Source organism: Macaca mulatta, chromosome X (assembly GCF_049350105.2).
Source record: "Macaca mulatta isolate MMU2019108-1 chromosome X, T2T-MMU8v2.0, whole genome shotgun sequence".
Lineage (NCBI taxonomy): Eukaryota > Metazoa > Chordata > Mammalia > Primates > Cercopithecidae > Macaca > Macaca mulatta.
The window spans coordinates 32,210,018-32,236,002 of NC_133426.1; the positions used below are offsets into that span (position 1 = coordinate 32,210,018).

At 36.0% G+C, this 25,985-nt stretch overlaps 1 protein-coding gene across 9 annotated transcripts in view; it reads right to left on the reverse strand.

Annotated features, from left to right (window-relative positions):
* DMD (dystrophin) overlaps positions 1–25,985 on the reverse strand; it is a 2,157,177-nt gene that overhangs the window by 1,205,295 nt on the left and 925,897 nt on the right. For all 9 annotated transcript variants that reach the window (XM_077988314.1, XM_077988313.1, XM_028842274.2 and 6 more), the window contains 2 exons: positions 25,718–25,912; positions 2,722–2,894 (listed from right to left, as the gene is read on the reverse strand). In XM_077988314.1, coding sequence (XP_077844440.1) covers positions 2,722–2,894; positions 25,718–25,912 — 368 coding nt within the window. The remainder of the gene's footprint in view (positions 1–2,721; positions 2,895–25,717; positions 25,913–25,985) is intronic.

Consider the following 25,985-nt stretch of genomic DNA (forward strand, 5'->3'; position numbering starts at 1 on the left):
TGGCACAAGTATACATATGTAACAAACCTGCACGTTATGCACATGTACCCTACAACTTAAAGTATAATAATAATAAATAAATTTAAAAAAAAAAAAAAAAAAAAAACCAGAAAAGTCCTCAGAGTTGGGGTGCGATTTTAGCTACCCTCTCTGTGGAATGACATTAGTGTTTCTGCTTATTTTTAAGTCTAAGGTGAAGGTAAACTGAAAGGGAAATGTCCATATGACCCAGTGAGAAGGGAATACCTGGATCATTTGCCAAAAATTACTTATAATTAAAGTGGAGGAGAAACCTCAAAAAGCAGAAAGCGTTATTTCTACTTTAGTGCAAAACTGGTAGGTGTGTACAGAAGCACAGTAATCACTGGCCACCCAAGAAGCCTCAAAGGTCCTTAGGGGATGGTGTGGGTAGCCTAGAATGCTTGGAGAAAACACTGACTATAAGAAGATAAACCAGAGGGGAAGAACTTCCTAACAGTGGAATGAACATCCCAAAAGATGGTAATGAAACTGACATCACTGGAGTAGCCTGCAGAGCTTCATAATGACTCAATGTGAAATGCTGGGAGAAAGTACACCATGGCAGCAATAGAAGTTTATTTAAATATTTGTATTTGTTTATTTTAGAGACAGTCTGTTATTCAGGCTGGAGTACAGTGGCACAATCATGGCTCATGGCAGCCTTGAATTCCTGGGCTCAAGGGATCCTCCTGCCTCAGCCTCCCAAAGCACTGAGATTACAGGCATGAGCCACCATATTATAAGTTTAAGTTTGTATTTGTAGCATATACACAGAGTGGCTGAGTTTCTTTTCCCTTATCAAGTCTGGCTTTGGATACTGTGGGACCAGCTATTTTCAAGGAAGTTGAAATAAATCTCTCTTTTTTTGTTGCTGTTTTTTGTTTTTGCTTTTGTTTTGTTTTGTTTGAGACAGAGCCTTGCTCTGTCACCCAGGTTGGAATGCAGTGGCAGATTTTGGCTCACTGCAGCCTCTGCCTCCTGGGTTCAAGGGATTCTCCTGCCTCACCCTCCCAAGTAGCTGGTACTACAAGCACATGCCACCATGCACAGGTAAGTTTTGTATTTTTAATGGAGATAGGGTTTCACTATGTTGGCCAGGCTGGTCTGGACTCCTGACCTCAAATGATCTGCCTGCCTTGGACTCCCAAAGGGCTGGCATTATAGACATGAGCCACTGCACCTGGCCTGGAAGTTGAGATAAATCTGTTAGACTATGCAAAGGGGAAATATTCTCAGGTTTCTAAGAGGAGGCTTGAGTCCAGACACATTGAACACCCACTCTGTGCTCAACACTATATCAATCCTGAGCATATAACACAAATAAAACATAGCCCTTTTCTATAAAGAGCTTGTGCGGGAGCCAGAAAAGTAAACAAATTGATTACTATGTGTTAGGTTCTAGGAGTAGGCGCATCAGATCTTATATTCTACAGGGTAGCCACCAAGTCTGGAAAATTTACAAATACATAAATGACTTATTGATATATTACATTAAATGATGAAACAATATCTGAGTTTCCAGATGTTATGAGCAAGTAATCGTTTTAGGATTTCTAGAGAAAGACAACATCTGAAGTGAGACCTGAAGAACAGGTAGGTCAGAGGGAGAACAAAACACTTGGGCATCCACAAATTGATTTAATATCGCTAGAACATAATTCGGAGGGGCTGGCTGTAGGGCAGGCAGGAAGAAATAAACACTGAGGCTGACCAGATAATTATAAGCAATTAAGGAGTCAGGGTGTCATTCTCAAGGGAATGAGATTATAGTACCGAAGCTCTTACACTTTAGAAAAATGATGACCACTGAAAGATCATTGAGAACAAAGTAGAGACAACCATTTCAGACAACTGAGATTAATGCTAGAAATCTCTTTAGGTGCCTGATGTAGTAAACCAAGAACTAAAATAGGAGTAAAGATGGTTAGAAATGGACAGATGTAAGAGATACCATGGAGGTTCCCTGTAATTATTAGACAAATGATTTGATTTCCTCTGAGAATAATTAAGAAGCCTACCTTGAGAATAAAGAACTTTGAAATGAATCACTTTAAGCTGTTGGATAACTTTATTAATCTCAAAATGTAAAAGAAAAAGTATTCCACTTCTTGTGATGTGAGGCTAAATAATGTAACTGAATTTCTGCGCCCCCTTCAATTAAGTCAACAGCTAAATATTTCAATTAAGATAAAAAGAAATATGATTTTAAATTAACAAATTCCCCATTGCAAAAGAAAAATGTGAGGGAGGGTTATGCAAAGTGTAAAGTGTTGCCCTCCAAAATAGAAATAAATGAAAATCAATTTTTATTGATAGGCAATATTTTAAACATGTTAATCTAAGTATCAAACTCCTATACATTTTTGGACACAGATTTGACTAAAGATAAATACGTTATATCGAACAACTGTTTATAGCACCTCAATTTAATGACCCAATCTGATTTACGATTACCTGAAATTTTAGAAGATACAATGCTTCAACATAATGCTAAATTTAATACTGAATAATTTCTACAATTCAGCTCATTTTTCTGAATTGTTCATCATTATTTGTTCTCATTTTACTTACCATTTTTCAATGACAGTGATACTTCTTTTTCCCTGTCTTTTTTCCTTGGAGGGTACTGAAATAAATTCTACAGTTCCCTGAAAACAAATCATTTCTGTAAGTATCAAGCAAAATATACATGTTACCTACCCTTGTCGGTCCTTGTACATTTTGTTAACTTTTTCCCATTGGAAATCAATCTGGGAGAGAGCTTCCTGTAGCTTCACCCTTTCCACAGGCGTTGCACTTTGCAATGCTGCTGTCTTCTTGCTGTGAATAATGTCAATCCGACCTGAGCTTTGTTGTAGAATATCTTTTATATTCTGTAATACAAAAATTTTAAAACACGTAAAAAAATGAATTAGCTGTCTATAGAAAGAGAAAAAATATGTATAAATCCCAAAGGTAACAAATGGTGTTGCATTTCTTAATTACTGACTTTTTAAAGTTAATAACCATGAAGTCCAGTGACTTTGACATGCTCAAATTCAATAGGTAAATCATAGACCTCGCCCTGAGAGAGTGGATCACTCCCTACATCTTAAAACTGCCTTCATTTGGCTTCTGTATCCTAACCTCTTCTGGTTTTTCTTCTACCTTTATGTCCACTGCTTCTCAGTTTCCTTTGCTGGATCCTTCTCATCCTGATCTTAATGTTAGAGTGCTCTGACTCAGTATTTGCATTTCTTTTCTTCTCTGTCCATAATCCCTCCCGTTTGTTCTCATAATTTCAAATATCCTGTATAAGACAATGACACCCAAATGTGTATTGCAAGCCTGGACATCTCCTCCGAACTCCATTCTAACAAATGCTAGTACTTTCTCAACACTTGGAGGTCTCACGAGACTTTCAAACTTAATATGATGCAAACAAAATTCTGAACTGCATTTCCTAATCCTTCTCCTCCCATAGATTCCCTCATTTCAGTAAATGGCAATTACTGATTTCAATTGAATTATAGTAATTCAATTAACAATTACTCAGATTGACAACTTTGGAGCCATCCTTAATTTTTTCAGTCTCCAGTATTTGAATTATTGGACAATTGTTCTGGCTTGACTTTCAGGACATATCCAGAATTTGACCACTTCTCACTACCTTTCTTGCTACAGCTCTGATATAAGCTATCGTTATCTCTCATCTGAATTACAGAAATATCTATCTAAATGGTCCTCTTGCTTCCAGTCTTTCCCCTCTAGTGGATAATTCTCCACACAAGAGCCGAAAAGATTCTTTCAAAACATAATTGGGATCATATCACTCCTCTGCTCAAAATCTTCCCGTGGCTCTTCATCATAGAGTTCAATCACAGCCAATTTCAAAAGCCTACATGAAAAACAATTATTCTTGCTGCACTTTATACAACTACTCAGATCAAGTATAATAAAGCAAATCAGTCCTGTGATGATTTGTCTTTAGTAAAAATGGGAGACTGGAGAGAGAAAAAAAATTATGTTTTAAGAACTATGGTACACCTGCTATTAGTCTCATCAGTTGTTTGAGTTTTTTCCTGCAATATAGACTGACCCTGCTTATTCCTGTGAATCTGCCAGTGATCTCTGACTATACCTCAGAAGAAACAAGAAGGGTGGGTAATGTAAAAACCTGCATCAGTATTCTAATTCTGGACATGTATTGGAATCAGCTAGCAACCCCATATCACTTTCGTTCCAACAGTTGCCCAGTTCATGAAAAGCCTTCTAATTTAGTTTACTTGGGATAATTTTACTTATTTTGTTTTACGGTTGTGGAATATATTTGCTGTTGTACTCTGTGTAGGAATGCAGTATAAGCTTAGTCAATGTTTTCTTAAATTGAAAACTTACTAATCTTCCAGATACCACCATTTATCAATTATGAACGGCCCTCACCAAACTGATAATTGCTGACTGAGCTCCTCTCTACCCTGAATACAAGAGACCCTAATAGTTAGGCAGAAATATCATCACCCATATTCAGCCTGAAGAAGTAACAGAAGATGTATCTTCATCCCTCTACAACCCTTAGGATTAAGGGTTCCCTTGTAAAAGAAAGGGGGGAAATAGGTCAGAGGCATTAGAACCAGATCAACTCCATCTTGAATAGGGGCTGGGTAAAATAAGGCTGAGACCTACTGGGCTGCATTCCCAGGAAGTCAGGCATTCAAAGTCACAGGATGAGACAGGAGGCCAGAACAAGATACGGGTCACAAAGACCTTGCTGATAAAGTTGCTGTAAATAAGCCAGTCAAAACTCACCAAAACCAATATGGTGAAAAAAGTGACCTCTGGTCCTTCTCACTGCTCATTATACACTAATTATAATGCATTAGCAGGCTAAAAGACACTCCTACCAGCGCCGTGACAGTTTACAAATTCCACGGAAGTGTCAAGAAGTTACCCAATATTGTCTAAAATGGGAGGAACCCTCAGTTCTGAGAATTGCTTACTCCTTTTCCCAGTAACCTCATGAATAATTCACCCCTTGTTTAGCATATAATCAAGAAATAACTAAAAGTATCCTGAGTCGAGCAGCCCATGCCACTGCACTGCCTATGGAGTGGTCATTCTTTATTCCTTCACTTTCTTAATAAACTTGCTTTGACTTTTTTTTTTCTTTTAAAAGCATAATCTTTACTATGACCTATACATCTCTCTATGACTTGGTTGTATACTACCTACCATTCCAACTTCATCTCTTCCCAGTCTCTTCATAGTCCACAACACTCCACCCTCATTAGCTTTACTGCATTACTTGAGTATACCAACTATATTCTTGCTTCAAGATTTCCGCCCTTGCTGTTCTCCCTGCCAAAAATAGTTTTCCTAACCAACATTTATATCACTGGTTCCCTTACTTCTTTCTCATGTTAAAGGGGCCTTCTCTACTACCCTATTTTAAATAGCATCAGCAATCACTCTTTATTCCTTGCATTATTCTTCCCTTTTCTTTATAGTACTTATTTCTAACATTAAAATATGTATCAAGTGGCCTGTATATACCATTAGACTGAAATCTATGAGTATAGGGATGTTGTTATCTGTTGGGCTTCCAAAGCTCAAACCTGTGCTTGGCACATGATAGATGGCAAATGCTTTTTTGTTGAATGAATGAATAGATGATCCCATAAATTGAATCCATGCTTTATTTATATTCTATTTAATGGAGAAATCACAAACCACAAATGTGTTATATAAGAAGAAAGAGAAATCTAAACATATTTATTCTCAAATAAATTTGCTAAAAACTACATTCTGGCTATTCTTGCTAGTATGAATTTGGTTATTTTGATCATCTAAATCATATATAGGGTCCACTGAACAAAATGTATTGAGTTCTTCCCATGTGTAAGGAGCAATATAGCAGAAAGAAAGGTGGGTGAAACACAGTTTAGTTTGCTTTTAAGAAGTTTTAAGTGGGTTTTATTGTAGTAGTAAGAAAGGGTATGGTTTGAAGAATTGAAGAACAAAATGGAAGTACAGAAGTCTTAGCTAGATGAGAAGGAATAGATGAGTGTTCTTAGTGGTACCAAACATCTTCTAGAAGTTCAGAGAAAAAATCTACCATATATCATATTTGGTCTTAGGCTCAGGAAAGAATTCATGAAGAAGGAGCAATCTGCAGTAGACATACCTGACTAGTAGAAGTGGGAAGAACATTAGAGCTAGTAGGTAACACACACGCAAAGCTAGGTAACAAGTGCAGTCATATTTGGTTGCCTTTTTGGTAGCATAGAAGCTTAGGGGAAGATGGGCCAGGAAACAGAGGCTGAGGATATTCAATAATATACTTTGAATTTCAACAGAAAATTCTGCCTGTACTTCAGTAGCTAATGGGGAACTATGATTTTTAAAATTTATCATTATGTAAGATTTCATATATATATGAAAGTAGGAAAATAATACAAATAGCTCCCATAACCCTATAATCCAGTGCCAACTGTTATGACTCCATGGACAACCTTATTTTATGTATCACCCCACCCACTCACCTCTTCAACTAGATTATTCTGAAACAAATTGATATATTTTTTATCCATAAATACTTCAGCATTTTTCTCTTGCTGAAATATTCTCTCATAACTCTGTTTTCAGAAAGTACATATAATACCATTACCACACCTACAATATTAACAAAAGTTCATTAATTAAATCAAGTATCTAGCTGCTATTCACATTTGAGTTGAAGTGGGAAGGGAGTTTAGGAAAACAGCTCAGCAGAATTCAGTGGCTGTGTGTTGGGTGAAGAAGAGGAAGAACTTGAATGACTCTTAGGTATCTAAACTGGGCATCCACATGATTTGTGGTGTCATTGGGTAAAAGGATTTCAGATGGATGAATAGGTTCCATGGGTACATGCTTGTATATGTGTGCATAAATGATTAGTTCAATTTTGGACTTGGTCATAATGAAAAGCCTTTGAGGCATCAAACTGTAGATGTTCCATAGGCAGGTGAAATCAGATTTTGAGGAATAAGATGACAAGGATTGCTGAGCCATACATATTTTCACATTTGGATACATGGACTAGGCTTTCTGAGCAAAGAGTTCTGGTAACTGACTTAAAGGATGACTGAATGGCAAGCTTACCTTGGAATTTAGTGCATTGCTCCGGAGAGACTTAAAAACTTTTATCTCTAAGAGCCCTTTGATTACATTTCAACTTATATTCCAAAAATAATAGACTTAGATCTTTGGTTTATATCCCAGAGCAAAGTCTCTGTCTTTCTGTATGTCTGTCTCTCTCACTCTCCTCCTGATGCATCAGGTGTTGTATATAAGCTCTGAGATCCACAATATTGGGGTTTCTCTCCTGTACTACAACCCCTGCACTCACAGATAAACATCTTGCCCTAAGATGCTTTTGAGTAATTAATGGTATATTCTGTCATCCAGAGATCTTGTGTTTCCTGACTAAATATAAATGTTAACAAGTATCAAAAAAGGGAATCTTTTTTTTTTTTTTTTTTTTAGAAACGGAGTCTTGCTCTGTCGCCCAGGCTGGAGTGCAGTGGCGTGATCTAGGCTCACTGCAACCTCCACCTCCTGGGTTTACTTACACCATTCTCCTGCCTCAGCCTCCCGAGTAGCTGGGACTACAGGCGCCCACCACCATGCCCGGCTAATTTTTTGTATTTTTTTTTCTTTTTTTTTTAATTTATTTATTATTATTATTATACTTTAAGTTCTAGGGTACATGTGCATAATGTGCAGGTTTGTTACATATGCATACTTGTGCCATGTTGCTGTGCTGCACCCATCAACTCGTCAGCACCCATCAACTCGTCATTTACATCAGGTATAACTCCCAATGCAATTCCTCCCCCCTCCCCCCTCCCCATGATGGGCCCCGGTGTGTGATGTTCCCCTTCCCGAGTCCAAGTGATCTCATTGTTCAGTTCCCACCTATGAGTGAGAACATGCGGTGTTTGGTTTTCAATAGAGATGGGGTTTCACCGTGTTAGCCAGAATGGCCTCAATCTCCTGACCTCGTGATCTGCCTGCCTTGGCCTCCCAAAACAAAGGGAATATTCTTGCCTATCTTCAGTCAAAATTGGGAAGGATTTTAATCATTTGTAAGTTGGAGACTGGGTTAAATAGGGAGTGACTGCTGCTGATTGTACAGCTTTCCAGATGATGGGCTCTGAAGAAAACTTCACAATTAGAGAGGGAAACAGGAAAGAAGTTAACAATAAAACTTAGAGGGTTTTCTGCGTTATTCTAAGATTTCATGTTTATGGTGCATGAGGACATGCCTTGAGCAACAACTAAGCTGTAGAGGCAGGTGAGACTATGGACAATATCAGTTGTAAAAGATAAAAGCCAATGCTTACAATGGGAACCTTAAAAAAAGCAACTGTGTTCTCATGTCTTATATATCAGCTCAGCAACAGGATAAGATACAACAGTTATGGGTGATGTGAGTGAATTTCAGATAAAGAAGGTGTTTTTAAAATAAAATTTCAAGGCATTCTCTTCAAGTCTATGTACATCTTGTAATGGAAAGCTTTCACTATTTCTTTTGTTTAGCACCTCAATTTAACTCTGTGGAAAAAGTACTTATCTGATAGGTCAGGTATTACCATACAAAAGAAAGAACAAGCCAACACAGAAATAGTCTGAGAATTTACTTATCTGGAGGAATTCAGGTTAAAACTGTCTTTTAGCAATTTCACATAGAAAATTGAGTCATTGGAATATGTGTGATGTTGAATAAGACTAGGGGTGGTCAGATTGCTCAGGAAAGGTGTTTAGAGTGAAAAGAGTGAGAAGAAATGTGGCATAAAGATGAACCTCTGTGGAAAGCATGGGCAGAGGAAGGAGATGAGTATCCCTAAAGAATAATAGTCATCAGACGCAGGAGGAGAACCACAAAGAGGGAGAGAGCTGTCAACCAGTCAGATGCAGCTAGGACCAGGAGGGAAAAGTCAACTTGGGCCATTTAGGAGGCCATTGGTGATCTTATCAAGAGCAACAGCAGCATGTTGGAAGTGGAAAACATAAATGTAAGCAGACCAGACTGTCTTTTGCTGTCATTCTCTTTCACTACAAAATCAAAAATAGCTTAGCACAACATTGCAGTATGCCGTATTTGACATCAGAGACTTGTTTATTGAAGAAAAGTTTACTACTGATAAAAACAAAACTCATAGTAAAACGGAAACTGTTGGATACTATGCTCATTATCTGGGTGACGGGGTCATTCATATCCCAAATCTCAGCATCAAACAATATCAATATATCCATGTAACAAACCTGCACATGTATTCCTGAATCTAAAATATAGTTGAAATTATAATAAGAGATACAATGGATTTAATACCTATGATTAATGCCCTAAAAGTCATTGAACTCAAGCATATCTCTAGTATTATTTCTTTACTTTTATTTACCTGGTAGAATTTTACTACCATCTTCTGATGGCTCCAAGCCTAGAGTCTTGGGTGGAATGTTTAGGGTTATTCCACTACCCTGATTAGGTCAGGTGCCAGAACTATGCACCAACATATCTTCTTGGCTGCTTCTGTTAACTTGCCTGACCTGGGAAGCCTGATTTCACAAGTACTTGATTTGATTCAACTCTAAATTTTTTAAGTCACTGACTCCATCATTCTTGCTTGGCTGCCAGTCCAATGACAAAGATCCATAAGGCTACAAAGTTCTCCACTTGATACCAAGCAGCCAGCTGAATGAAAGGCTGATTACTTAAATTCAGAGTGGGTAACCAATCACATTTGTTAGTACACAGACGGCCCAAACCCTTTAAATGCATAGCTGTAAGCACCCATGGAGAAAAAATTCAAGGAAAGAGATAAAGGATCTTCCCCATCAGCATATAAAAGTTGTCCAGTTATGGCTTTGATATCATTTGTGTGTGTGCATGTATGTGTGTGTGTATGTATACTCTGAGGATTTGAGCTTGCAAAGCTTCCTGATTTTAATCTGAGTCTCTGGAGAGCTATCAATTCTTTGGAATGCTGTAGGATTGCTCAGCATCAAGTTATGAACGGTTTTGGCAATGCTGGGCAGCATGTTGCAAATGCAGGAAAACTTTTCATCTTAAATGAGAAAAGCAAAAAGCAAAAACCGGGGCAGGGGATGTCATACTCCCTGGATATCTAGATATTAGCTCCTTGGTGCATTCTCAGAGAATGCTGTCAAAATTGGCTGGAGTCCAGGAAATAAATCCTTTTTAAAGTCCCTGCACATATTTGTGTCCCCAAGGCATTACACACAGAAAAATGGTATGTGCACCAAAGAAAATTTTGTAGCACTTTCCATAGTTTAAAGTCAGAGATGAGATCTCTGATAGCATTTTACTATTTTCGTTTGTCTAGAAATAAGTGATCTTTATACTTTCTGACTCTCTAAAAATGAAGCCATAGTCCCTTGTAGTTGCTATGGTGATATAAAAATCCCTAGAATCACTATAGAATATAGCATTTCTATTTCTCTCCCTGAATAATTCCTTATCTGAAAACATGATGTCAGAATGATAAAGTACCAACTTTTTAGTCAACTCCCTTCTTAATTTTGACATGCCCCTATGACTTGACCACTTCACTACTCCACTGAAATTCTGTAAGATAGTTATTTTTAGCCAATCTTCCTGCAAAAGGAAATTCTAAATATACATAAAAAAGAAATTTTAATTTCTGAAAGGCATCTGTACATGAATTTATACAACTCGAGTCCTCAATATTTTGAAATAGGATATTTGCATCTCTGGTTCTCCGTCTTCAATAAATTGAATAAGACCCTGAATATATACTGTGAATAGAGAAAAATTAGACAGCATGGTAACTTTTACAACTGGCAGATGAAATCCAGATACCTAAAGGAAAAGCAGATATCTATAAGCCATGTGGCTTCAGTTCATTTATCTATTGAAAAGCTTATTGTTTAAATAAGTGTTTATTGATAACACACAGTATCAGTCTCAAATTTGAGATATGAAAATAAAGACTTTAAAATGTGAGTCTCTCCCTTAAGAAGATAATCGGTTTTTAAAGGAGACACATACAGAAATAATTTGGACATAAAAATGCTTTGTTTATTCAAGTGTTGCGGAGTATGTGTCTTTAACAGTATAAAAGGAGAAGCCAGAGAATACAGATAATTTATCTAGGAAACAAACAAGGGACCTATTTGTCAACTAATCATTTAAGATAAAGGTCTCAAGCAACCCTTAACTATGCTCCATTCTTTATCATAAGGGATAGACTTCTACTGTTTAGTTTTTCTTGCATTTAATGTAAAGTGACAACTACTCCCTTGCTGTCAGAGATTTTCATTTCAGAGCTTGCCTTTGCCATCTAAATGGTAAACTTATGTGTATAAATGTCAAAGTAGATATTGCAGAACCTGAACAGAACTAGAGTAGGGGAGAGCAATATCTGACAAATTGAACTTACTGTTAATCACTTTTGATGAAAGTAAACTGAAAATAACTTACTGAAGTTTTAACTATCTTTTTTTTTTTTTTTAACCTATAGCAAAGCTCATTGCCTCCCAAATACTGTGAAAAGTGCCAGTGTAACTTCTATTATTTAAAATAGCGGCCAGGCTGGGTGGCTGACGCCTATAATTCCAGCACTTTGGGAGGCCGAGGTAGGTGGATCACTTGAGGTCAGGAGTTTGAGACCAGCCTGACCAACATATGAAACCTCGTCTCTATCAAAAATACAAAAATTCGCCAGGTGTGGCAGTGGGTGCCTGTAATCCCAGCTATTCAGGAGGCTGAGGTAGGAGAATCGCTTGAACCTGGGAAGTGGCGGTTGCAGTGAGCCGAACAAGCAAACAAACAAACATCATTTCCTCTGTCCCATTTCTGTGGTCATTCAATTCAGTCGTTTCTTAATCTTCAACATCCAATTACTAAATAAGGATGGCTATAATTTACAAGTGTCTTTGCTCCTGTATTTCATACCTAGAAATAAGCTGACATATACCTTCACAAATCTACAACTCTTTCCAAGCTAAGATTTTAAATAATATGTCCACTGTGGGATGTATATACAAACATTAATTGGCTAATTTGTCTTCTGTTTAAAAGTCTGTCCTCAGTAATAAAATTTTACATCAGAAGTTGTCAGTGTTCTCTCAAAAAGTTTCAATTAGAAAAAAGTTTTCAAATGAAATAAAATTACAAATATATAAAAGCAGAAGTTAAAATATAAGATAATATGAAATCAATTGTTGTTTTAGTGCATTTTCCCCTAAAAATGATTTCAGTGTTTCAGTGATATTCTGGTTTGAAATATATCGAACTTTATTTTTTAAAAGAAATGATAAAATTGCTTTTAATGATTTCTCAGTTTTCATTTCTCTGAAGGACTAACAATAGCAGATAGCTGGAAGCACTTATAATGCACATTTTTAACCATATTTATTTCCTGAAGGAAATTCCAATAGCTTCCCCACTGCATCTTTCCCTCCTTGGCAGGATTCAGTACAGTTAGGCACAGTTTTCATCACACAACCCTAGCCTCTCTAGTTTTAACTAGTAATATTATATTCTAGGTTTCTCTCTGTGTGTCTAACAGCTACATCTCTGTATTCATTCATTAACTCAAGAAATATTTGTTGAAAACCTACCATGAGACAGTCTTTATTTATTTATTTATTTATTTATCTATTTATTTATTTTTGAGACAGAGTCTCACTCTGTCACCCAGGCTGGACTCCAGTGGTGCAATCTCTGCTCACTGCAACCTCCTCCGCCTCCCAGGTTCAAGCAATTCACCTGCCTCCGCCTCCCAAGTAGCTGGGATTACAGGCGCACGCCACCACGCCCAGCTAATTTTTTGTATTTTTAGTAGAGATGGGGCTCTCACTACGTTGGCGAGGCTGGCCTTGAACTCCTGACCTTGTGATCCGCCCACCTTGGTCTCCCAAAGTGCTGGGATTACAGGCGTGAGCCACTGCGCCCGACCTGAGACCGTCATATTTTATATCTTGGGTATATAGTAGTGATCCAGAAAGAAAAAGTCCCGCTCTCTGGAATCTCACCTTCTATAGGAGAATAAAGTAAACAGAGAAAAGGCTAAACTATATACTCAATTAGATAGTAGTTCAGTGCTGAGGAGCAAATGAAAGCAGGTAAGGGGAAATGAAGGATAAAGTGGGGGGTCAGAATTTTAGATAGGAGGGGTCAGGGAAGACCTTATCAAGAAGGCAGTTTTGAAGTAAAGATCTGAAGGAAATGCAGAAATTAACCATTTAAAGAAAAATCATGAAAATAATATTCCAGGCGGCTAAAGCAAGTATAAGGGCCCTGACACTGGAATGTGCCGGGAGGAGTGGTCAAGAAACATGGAGGAAGTTATTATGGCTGGAGTGTATGAGTCAGCGACCACCAGAGAAATATCAGAATGAGGTGGGTAACCCGCGGAGGGACTTATGAACATAAGGGCTTCCCTGTTTACTTTGAGGGGGTTGGGGAGCATTGGGGCTTTGGAAAAGAAGCGGGGGATGTAATCTGACTTTTCATTTAAATAGGTATCTCTGGCTAATATGTTGAGACTAGAGTCTACGTGGGAGAAGGGAAGGAGGGAGAAGTTGTTAAGAGACAAATGCAATCATCCATGCTGGAGATAATGGTGGTTTGATCTGGATCAGAGTGGAGGCAGGAGTGAATTCTGGATACATTGTAAAGGCCGAGAGTCCTTAGGATTTGGTGGCCAATTACATGTGTGTTGGTAGAGAAAGGATTCAAGGATAACATGAAGAATTTTGGCACAGACAAGTGGAATAATGGAACTGCCATTAACTATAATCTGGAAAATTGCAGGAGGATAAGGTTAGGGTGTAAGATTTTTACATGCTAAATTTAAGATGTTTACTATATTTCTAAGTGAATATATAAAATGCATATATATGTCATGATTCAGAAGAGAAATCTTTACTAGAGATACGAATTTGAAAGTCACTAGGGGTAACTTTTAATCTCTTCCACACTTGCTCAGAAAATACTGGTATTTTGCTATATTCCCTTTCCAGACCTCTTTTCTTCCAAACCCAACCCTGTAGACAATCTTAGCCATTTCCATCACTTAAATAAAACTTTGACACAAAAGAATTTTATTTAAGGGTGGTGGGAAAGGGGATAAGTAAAATGTCAAGATGGGAGCTTAGATGCACTGCTGTTAGGGCCCAACAGAGAAGGCACCCAGCAGGAGGAGGGAGTTAGCCCTTTGATGGTCGATTCTGCTTAAGGCTATATCAAGGTGTTTTGGGGATAACAGAAATAGAAGGAGCTAGAAGAAAGTACAGGGAAAAAAATTTAAGTCTATAGATTGGTAGACAGTCAGAGACTCTTGGTTCTGTTGCCATGGTGGAATTATTTATACCTTCCAGAAAACCTTTCCTCAACCAATCAGAGTATTTATTTTACCAGATAGATTTACTTAACCATTTTGCACTAACACAGGAAAATGGGTAATCTAGGATGTTGGACATCTCCTGAGTGAACTTTAATAATGAGAGTCCTGGTACAGCTACCTGAATTAAGGGTATGGTTTCTAAATTGGTCCAGCTATGCTGAACACAAATATCTCCTTACTTATTTTTTATCTCTTTATTTTTTCTTGTGTCCAATTTATCCTGCCATTTTAAGGATTATCCCTGTCCAAAATCCATGCATGATGACATATAGCTTTTTGGACACTTTCAAGGCCATCTTTTAGGCAATCAAGACTCCAGGGAAAAAGAAAAAGAAAAAACTGGATTCACAGTTTTTATCCAGCTTGATTTCCTAGTGCTTTGCCAGCAGAGACACTTGGAAGGATAATCAAAGTGAATAACAAAGTGAAGGATAGTCTCTTTGTTATTCTTCAGACACGTCCTTCTGATACAATTGTTTTACCCTTACTGACTTTGTTTTCAAAGTTAAAAACATTTTCTGCATCAAGAAACTGTATAGTGTAGTGCTTAAGAGCAGAAACTCTGGAGCTTGAACATCCAGAGTGGGACTTCAACTATGATATTTAAAAACGATCTCACCTGAGCAAGTCACTTAACTCCTTGGGACCTCCTTTTCTCTGAGTTTGGGTAATAATAATAGAGCCTTCCTCGTAGGGCTGTTATGATGACCATACAAGTTACTATAAGTGTTTAGAATGTGTCCTGGCACATAAATAATAACTGTCAGCTATCAGATTCAAGATTAGTTCAGATTCCAATTATATTCACCTCAGCCTAAGTATTTCTCCTCTATAAAATTCTTCCTAGTTTCTGCTTTTTGCGCTGCTTTCTTCTTTTCATGATTTCAGTTACACTCATGTCTTATATATTTTTGCTTGGATTATGTCCTTAATGTCTTTATTACTTTCTAACTTGTTTGTATAACTATAATATGTATATTCAATAACGTTATAAATTACTAGAGTACCATGATTATTCCTTAATATTTCTTTCTTATCTTTTAGAGTGTTAAGCATAGCACTTGGCTTGAAGTAAAAAGTTGTTGACTTGAAGTAAAAAGTTGAGTTGAACTTGCTTATGAAAATCCAGTTTGAATTGAATCATTGAACCTCTAAGATTTGTTACTCTGTTCAACCATTGTAGACAGGTATTCAGGTCTGGTCAGATGCGAGCTATTCGGGTAATTGCTTGTTTATTCTACTTTACTTTTACTGGTCATTCCCTGTTAAACAGTGGAATAGAAGTCCATATGCATTTCCTGGCTGAGCTTCCTTATGGTTTCCTCACAGTACATTAGGTATCTAACAAAGAAGTCCTTTACTCAAAATTATGTCTGCCCATTTCTCCAGATGCCACAGAGCATCAATAAGAACAAAAAGAAAAACAAACAAACAAAAAACCCTGCACTTTACTGATCCAATGATCACTTTACTAGTCCATCAGCACTAAGTAAATTGAAAACAATTTTACCAGTCCTTTTATGATACGTACATCTTGTGTTAAGTTGTACACATTGCCTAAATCATTTTATAGAAAATCCAAATAGAAAAATTGGCTCACACGCATGGCAAAGGAGGGTTGTATAGAAGTAAGTACTTTTCTCTTCGTTAAAAATATATGGCATTCTCTGATTCCAAATTTCTTAGAGTCAGGATATGCTTTTAGTGTTGTGTGACTCAGCAGAGGAGGGGCAGGTAGGGCTTATGGAGGAAAAATTCCAAGGCAATACAACAATCCAAGAAAACCTCAAAAACTGATTATCACTGATGAATGGAATATGCTTTTTAAAAATTCATGTTATACTTTTTAATTCTATTTAAATATGCAATCATGAGCATCTTATTATTTTGATAAATGAAAATTTAGTATAAATGATTAAGCAACTTCATAGGTAGCTACCATTCATGATAAAATATAATCAAACTTGCAAAAATTAATATTGATGACAGTAAACTATTTTGATAAAATAGAAAACATATTTGGTAATATTACGCCTGTTTTATATATAACTAATGCTACTGATGTTGGGGAAATGTGCTTTCCATCATAGTGTTTTATACAGGGGACAGAAAAGCAAAATCGCTCTTTTACACAATCATTCTGTACCCAAATGCATTCTTCTAAAAAAAAAAAAAAAGAAAAGAAATTAACAAAAACCATGATATGGGAGCAGGAAGCTAACACTCATTTTTTTTTTTACCTTTTTGGAAGCTCCATGGATTTCCTTATTGATAACACTCTTTACTCTTTTGCCTGTGGTTTGGCAAATTAAATTTGGGAATTGGTGTGTTAATCATTTGTGATTTACAACACAAAGTTCTTGATTTTTTTTTTCCCCTCAGGATGTTGAATGATATATATTAATATTCAGAAATAAGCAGACTTGGGTACAAGTCATTGTATTAAACTATATGATATTGCCAATATTTAAACATTTTGAAAGGCATGATGGCAATTCATAAGGTTCAGTGTAATAGTATTACAATTTTAATATGTTCATGGTTTCAAATTTAACCGGGAAAAAAATAAATACAAACTAGCTTTTTTAATGGCAAAGGAAAGACAACAAAAAAGATAAACAACAAAAACAAACGTAAAGACTCCAAAGAAAAAAAAGACACACACAAAAAAATACTGATTAAATCATTCTTTGCTTAGAGTTTCAATGTTTTTCCATAGTTTTTGTCATGGTTCTTAACTCACAATTAGAACAATGTGTTTTAAGTTACTGAAATAGAAATGGAAAAAAATTAACACATTTCATAAAAAAACTAAAGCACAAAATAAAACAACAATTAAAAACAAGCTAGAAAACAGCATCCTCTTCTTGGTAAAAGTTATGGTACACAGAATCTCGAAATAATTTAGAGTTGCATTTCTGTACCTCAAGATAAATACACAATAAAGTGAGTTATTTGTTTTATACCTTACATAAATAGAATAAAAAAATTACTCCTGAACAAGTAACAACTAGTCTTGGAAATACACATGGTCCCTGTCTTATAATGGTTCTACTTAATGATTTGTCAACTTTAGGGTGGTGCGAAAGGGATATACATTCATTAGAAACCATACTTCAGTATAGTATTCAATAAATTGAATGAGGTATTCAACACTTTATTATACAATAGACCTTGTGTTCTATGACTTTGCGCAACTGTAGGTTAACATAGTTGCTCAGAGCATGTTTAAGGTAAGCTAGGCTAAACCATGATATTTGGTAGGTTAAGTGTGTTGAATGCATTTCCACAGACAAAATTCTCAACTTACAATGGGTTTATCCGGATATAACCCCATCATAAGTCAAGGAACATCTGTACAATAAAAGAATATGATCAAAAGTTTATAAGATCCTCTAAGGAAGATTTTGTCAAAAGCAAATATGTTTTAACTTGTATGTATTCTCTTGTTTTAACTTTTTTTAGCTTTAGAATATTTGCCAAATCTGGAAATAACTTTATGTATATTTTATGTGGTTAACATTTTATTTACAGTTTTTAAAATATACAAACATATAATTTTATAAAGTTTAACACATTCTTAAAGGTAATTTGTTTTTAGGATACTTTACATGGAAATTTATAACTTTCTTAGAATTTGGGGTGTTTGACAAAGCAATATGCATTTTTTAAATCTTGAAATTTATATAATTATACATTTTAACAGGAATTTTCCTACATAGTCCTACATGATTTCACTGTATCTTCACAATAGTACAGTTGAGTAGGCAGGGGCGATTATTATCACTGATTTAATCTCAACGTTAAAAACCAGGCCTAATTATTTTATATTACTTGCCCAAGGGTACAACTATCAACAATCAGGTTAAATCTTTCTAAGTTTTTTAGGTTCCAACACAGTGCTTTGCTAAACTCTCTACTCTACTGCTTGTCATAACCACATAATGAAAGTTCAATGATGAGGAAAAATGTTAGTAATGTTTTAATTATATGTGGGTTCCCTGTCACACATTTTCATAAATGATTGTTTTAGATTCAGTATATACAAACCTAGAACAATTTCTTCATGCTTATATATGTATACATTTGTAGAATTCACATGTCTAGATGATTTAACTCAGTGAGTTAGGATATGATGTAAAGAGTAGTAAATGTGGTTTTCTCTTTTAGTACTGGCACTGATTAAAACTGCCCTGTCTTCTTCTGTCTCAGAGTCCACACCTACGTGTATCAGACTATCACTCACTAATTCAACAGATGTATATTCAGTACCTATTAAGTGCTAGGTGCTGTTCTAGGAGTTCCAGATACAGTAATGGAGAAAAACAACAACAACAACAACAACAACAAAGATACTATTTTTTCTTCCTGGTGGTTGTGTGTATGTATCACCTTCTTGAAAAATGTAGTACTGCAGTTAAATAGGTTATACACATACTTAAATGTAGGTATACATGTTTATAGACTTATAAAACCCTAGGCACTATTGTCCTCATATTTTGGGAAGGTGAAAATAATAGCTTTAAGCAGTTTTAGGCATCAGAAATGCCTTGAGACACTTTGTAACTTGGTTAGCAGAGGAGCATATAACTTTCATTTCTAAGAAAAAGGGATTAGAAAAACCCATTAGTAGCTGTTGTGACAGCAGCCGTTGGGGAGTAGATCTATCTTAAAATTGAAAATGAGAAATAAGAGAACCAAAGACTCAAACTCCAGTTCATTTTCACTCTCTGGAATTTGTCTTTATCTGACAGATAAAGGCAACACCCTATATAAATCCAATTCTTACACTCTTTACATCCCATCCAGCTACCAGGCACTACATTAATGACATATCGAATTGGGAATTGTGTTCAATCAAAAGGCATTAAAGTACTTATTAACTAGGTTTTACGGAGCTTCTAAAAAAAGTTAAAAAGTTATTTTTGGTGGCTCTATGGTAAATTGATCTTTTAATTTTTTCTTCATGGTTTATTGTCCCCATGTGAGAAAACACTTTCTAAACACAACTATGTATTTGGACCAAAATGTTCTTCATAGGATGATGCATTGTCTTTGCATAATTAACGAATTGGTAATTATATATCACACATAAAAAATGACGTAATTGGTTGAAGCACAGCTTCAATCATTTGTGAATAAAAGGAAAACCTCCCCACAACTTAATTGCAACTTCAAAACTTCTACCAGCCTCATGATTTGTAAGTTTTAATATGGAAGTTTCTGCTTTCTACACTTTACATGATGGGGATTATGAAAATAGTGTTGCTGGGAGAATGGAAGGAGTAGGAGTGCGTTCTTAAAGTGCATTTTAGCAGAGTTGGGAGTAAATTGCAGCATAATAGTCAAGGTAGGGCAACTGCTAGGCTTGATAACATAATGGTGGGGGAAAAAGAATGGATAATTTCCTACAAAAGAGAGATTTGTATAAAACATAAAAGAAAACTGTACCAAAGCACATATAAATATGAGCTGGGCATGACTGAAATGCAGCAAATATCCATAATCTCTTCTCTATAATACAAATCTTTTCATATAATACAAATGAAAAATAATGTACTATAGAAATAACTTAAGCATGACTTAAATTACAGTTAATGATTAATATTTGAAAATACACACATTTATATACAGCAAATCAAATAAATCCCGAGTCATATAAACTGTTGAAGAAACAAATTATATTTAAGACTGAATAAATGTGTTGAAAAACTCCATTTTTCTAAGAGAAACCACTGATCACATTATTGCGAATGTTTATGTAGAGTCCAAAAGATCAGTTTCTACAAAGTCACAATATATTAATAAAAATCATGTTTTTCATGCATTAAACTGTTCTATTAGAAATTTCAAGTAGAATTCAAAAAGCATTTGCAAGCAAATTTTGCTTTGAAATTTTATATGAGTCATGATTACTTAGAGTAATTGCAATATTCTTTTATTCTAATATTATTAAATTGGTGAAATTCAACCCTTTATCTAATATGCCCCTCTATTACAATATGCATATAAACAATCATTCTTTTATTTTCCTTCAGATTTGTTGTTTGGATTTGTACATATGGTGCCTTTTGCTATTATCTGATTCTCCTAATACCAGAATAGAAGCAGTCACTTTGCCCGTGGCATAATTTTGCCTTCATTTAAGTAATTGGTATTATTAAATTTGTGCTTACATGCTATGAAACAGATTCCAGAGTTGAAAGATCTTAACCAGTGTATTAAAAATCCCTGTTGTCAGTACTTTTGTCCCTACTTCAACACAAGACTGAAGTATCGAAGCCTAAAATATGAGAAGAAAATGTACATCTCTCAAGGGATCTTCTGCTAAGTTTTATGTCACTGAAATTCTAACTCGGCCCCAAGTCTGCTGAGAATGGGTTTTCACAGACACATGCTTAAGTTTCTGCGTGACCAGAGAAATAAATCTGCTATCTCTAATTTGAAAATATTTCCAGAATCTGACATTCTCTCACTACTGACTGAGTCCAAGCCACCAGCATCTATCTTTTTCAACTCTTGTGGCTTCTACTATTGGCCCCCTACAGTTCTACTCTCAACCCAGAAGCCAGTGTGATCCTTTTAAAACATGATTGAGATCGTGCCACTCAACTGCTCAAAAACTTAACAACTGCTCTCATCTCATTTAGAATCTTCTTTACAATGGCCCCAAAGGCCCTCCACAATCTGGACACTCACAACTCCCATAACCTCATCTCTTTCTACTCTTCTGCTGGCTTGTTTTGCTTCAGCCACTTTGGCCTTCTTGTTGGTGTTCGATTAAGAAAAGCTCGGTCGCACATTTGGGCCTTTACTCAGACTCCATGGCTGACTCCCTTACCTTCTTCCAATCTTTGCTCAAAGGTCATTTCTACCCTATTTGAAATTGCAATCCCACCACTTTCAATTATACCTACATCTACCCCTGTAGTGGTCCTATATCCCCTTAACAGATTCTGTTTTGTTTTTTCCCCCAAAATACGTATCACCTAGCAATACATGATATTTACTTATCATTTTTCTTTGTTTGCTTGCTTCTATTCTGTCTCCCAATGTTATAATAAAAGCTGTATGAGGGCAAAGATTCATTAGTCTCCTTCACTGTTTTATAAGCACTTAGAATAGTGTGTGGTCCATATTAAGAGCTCAATAAATATTTTTGGAATGAATAAATCTGCATTCCTTAGATTTACTTGTCCTAACAATTTTTTATTTCTCAAGACCAATGCAAAAAACCTGAACTCAAGAGGGCTTGAACGACTTTGCTACACACTATCTTTGGCTTATAAGCTCACTACCAGCTTTCCCTTGCGGTGTTGAAGTTGAACAAGGGTTGTCTCTATTTCTTAATCCTATTTAAAATCTACATTAGGACTACCATGTCTCCTACCTGTGAGCTTTCTTCATATGGCCACATTTTTCATCATCCTCTTGGTTACCCAAAGTATAGCACATTTTATTCACTCCAAACAAGGCATCTGCACTATAATTGGTTTTGATGAGACAATTGAAATGATGTGTGCCTGATATTTTTACTTTCCTTCCATTTATTTCCTCCTTCTTTCTTTTTCTCCTTATTTTCTTATTTCTTTTCTTCGATTCTCCCTCCCTCCTTTCCTCACTCTCTTTCTTCCCTACTTCCTCCCTTCCTTCCTCCTCCTTTCAATGGTTTGAAACTCCAGTACAATGTTGAACACTAAAGGGAAGTGGGCAGATATCCTTGTCTTGTTCATGATCTTAGGGTGAAAACATTCCACTCCACCATAAAGAATAATATTAGCTGTAAATTGATTCTTATTATTGCAAAAGGTAAATCATAGTTGTCATTCTTATTATAAGCTATGTTCTTATTTTTGTCCTAAAAATTCACATTTATTGATACCAAGGCCTAATTGAACAGCTAAGGATTCCCTGAATGAGGGAGCAGCAGAATCACTTGAAGAATTCCACACGAAAGGCATGAACTCTTTTTTTTTTTTTTTTTTTTTTTTTTGAGATGGAGTCTTGCTCTGTCGCCCAGGCTGGAGTGCAGTGGCCGGATCTCAGCTCCCTGCAAGCTCCGCCTCCCAGGTTTACGCCATTCTCCTGCCTCATCCTCCTGAGTAGCTGGGACTACAGGCACCCGCCACCTCGCCTGGCTAGTTTTTTGTATTTTTTAGTAGAGACGGGGTTTCACTGTGTTAGCCAGGATGGTCTCGATCTCCTGACCTCATGATCCTCCCGTCTCGGCCTCCCAAAGTGCTGGGATTACAGGCTTGAGCCACCGCGCCCGGCCTGCATAAACTATTTCTAAGAATTTCTCTATGTAGATGCTAACTACACAGTAAATATATCATTATTTATTTCAAAAATATCCTAGATAGAGTTCCCCTAAAAGCAGATTCTAAGACAAGGGATGTATTTGGGAATGATCCAAGGAGGTGCTGGTAAGTGTGTGTAAGGTAAGACAGGGAGCAAGTAAAAAGTATCCTATGAGGCAGGTTTTTACTGTGTTCGATGGGGTCTTAATCCTGGAACAGAATTGTGGGTCAGAGCATAAATCATGCTTCAGAGTTACCCTAACTGAAGAGCGAGTGAGTAGTGGTGTTTATCCACCAAAAGTTATCTGTTATTGGTTGAGGTTTGCTGGGGAACATTGGGGATGCAGAGCTTTAACTACCTGACACTCATGAGCTTTGATTACTAGAGAGAGCCCTAAGGCAAACAGAGACACTTGGACCTGGCAGCTGCCAGTCAGAGTACAAGGCATGCTGAGTCAGGAAATGATACGGGTGATGTCCCAAGAGTGTTTCATACTCCAATAAAACTGACGCTGTCAGTAAAATTAGGCATATGGACACATGATGATAAAGCCTTTCAGTTAAGTCTTCTAAGTGGGTCATTTCTGCTTTTAGGATAAGCTTTCAAATATTTAACTCTCTCAAGAGAAAACCTTTTGGTAACTTAAAACTTATGATGCTAAGAAATTCTATGTTCATCCTTTCATATGAGATACTTTAAAGCAGGATTTGATGGTTTAACACAGTAATTATATTTTGGAAAATTTTCTCATGAAAATGATTTTTTCTTAAAAATAAAATGCAACTTAATATTGTTCTAAACTTCCAAAAATTGCAATTATTCTAAAATTATGTACTCTTGTCTGTTATGGGCATTATTAACTTTGTACATATAAACAATCACAATCAATTAACTGCTAATATTGGCTCTGAAATAAGAACGAAAATATTACTTATGTGTATGTTTCTCATTCCTCTCTAGCTCTGCCTTAGCTAGTGTTTTTGCTATTACATGCAGATTTCCATATATAAGTTGGTGTTTTTCTGCATAGTCTCTGTCAACATGATTAGGTAGCTTTCCAATTCAATACATCTATTGAAACCATATGTGCTATTTTAGTTGTATTTTGTTTAGAAAGTAATTCTTTTAACTTATTACATATTATTTGTTTTATATTGCACTTTCAAAAAATATGTATGTTAAAGCACAGCAATACCTACTATAGTTCTGTAATTTGATTCATGCAAATCTGTCAGGAATAAAATCAACCACAATTTAATTTCAAACCTTCCCAACCAGCAGCTGTACAATTTATGCACTGCTTTTCTATTTTTACTACTGGATAATGACAATGATGAATGTCTTTAACAGGAAATACATATTCATTGAAAAGACTGAGCTCAAAACTATCCCCCTTCAAAAAGTCAATGAAGGTAGGAAGCCCATTCACCTACTGGAGATTTGTTGGGAGAGAGAAGAAATCACGCCCACAACTGCATCTTATGGGGATTCAACCATTTAGCTAAATTAAACCTGCAATAATACCATATTATAAACCACAGTAATCAATACTATTATGATTGATGTCAGCTATAACAATATTAAATAGATCAGGATGAACAAATGATCCACTATGAGTGTAGCCAAGGGTCTACCATTCTGAGCATGCCAGGTTAAGAGGTATGGAGACCGTTATTCAATGGGCAACTTAATAAGATCAGGGTCACTGCTCTCCTGAATCAAATGTCCATGATCCTGGGAAGGAATGAATATTAGCTCATTTGCAGTAATTTACATGTTGAATGACAATGATGAACTTACAAACTCTGCTGCCATGAGAACTTAGTTAATAGAAATAATGACAGGAATTCTGGCATGTCTATTTTACTAACCGATTAGGGTTTTTTTCATCATTGTACCAATGAGTGATTTGACTTTTACTTCAAACAGAGTAAGAAACAGTGCCATACTGACATGGATGGAATAGTTCCAGAGATCCGTGAAGCTCTTATTTTACTGTGTAATTTTATAGCTTATTTGATATAATGTAAGATATTAAAGTCAAGTCACTGAGATACTGCAACACCGATTTCCAAAACAAACAAATAGCTTTATCCATTTGTATATTCATACAGGCAAATGTGTGACATAGAATGAGCTTCCAGGAAATCATCTGAGTATAAAATACTTCAGCTAATATGTGCTGCTGATAGCAAACTCATCTTTTGCCTATAATCACATGCCGTTTGCATTGGAAAATACCAAGCTCTGGGTACACTATAATATTTCATTTTGAGTATAAAATGTATGATCACGAAATTATCTGGAGACACATTATTATGTACATTTTCTTGATCCTACATTCATTTATCTTCAGACACTGCCTTCTAAAATTCATAGCCTCTTTCCTTATCATGATTTGTCTTACTTCAGAATGCAGTAACTTGCTGCTGGTGGTTTGAAAACAGATGGATTTTTTGGTAGCCTTTTGCTAGCAGTTATAAAGAAAATATTTTATTGATTTCTATTCAATTTTATTCCATATATTATAGAATAGGTATTGACATTAATTTGAAATTGAATAAGTATACAAAAAATATAAAACAAAAACAATGCACATTAGATATAAATGAAAAATCTAATTTCCCTTTTTGGAAAATGAAAGGAAAATAATCCATTAGCTAGGAATAAACTGTTCCTCCATATAAGTTTGTTTTCTAGGGGTTCCTTTCTATCCGTACTGCATGTATAAAATGATTATTTTCGTGCATTTCTTCATTTTAGGATGTCTCTCAACACTAAATATTGTAAAATACATCTTCTAACTTAGGTGCTTCTACCCAAGATTTCTGAAGCTAATCACACTATAAAGTATTTTTAAGAATTCCATATGTAAGTCAAAATGCCATCATGATGTATAAAATGTAAGTCAACTGTTCTGGCATTATGAATGATTGGTATGATCACCTTGTAAAATCTGAATGAAAGTGCTTTGCTTTTACCTTCAGAGACTCCTCTTGCTTAAAGAGATCTTCAAAGTCCTTAGCACAGAGGTCAGGAGCATTGAGAAGTTGTTCCACTTCTGATAGGGCTTGTGAGACATGAGTGATTTCAGTCAGGTAAGTAGAAGGCACATAAGAAATTTCCAAAGGCATGTCTTCAGTCATCACCATCATCGTTTCTTCACGGACAGTGTGCTGGTATAGATATACGAAAGAACAATTCTTTTAGCTTCCTAATGGTGAAAACTCCTCTATTGAGTTTATATAG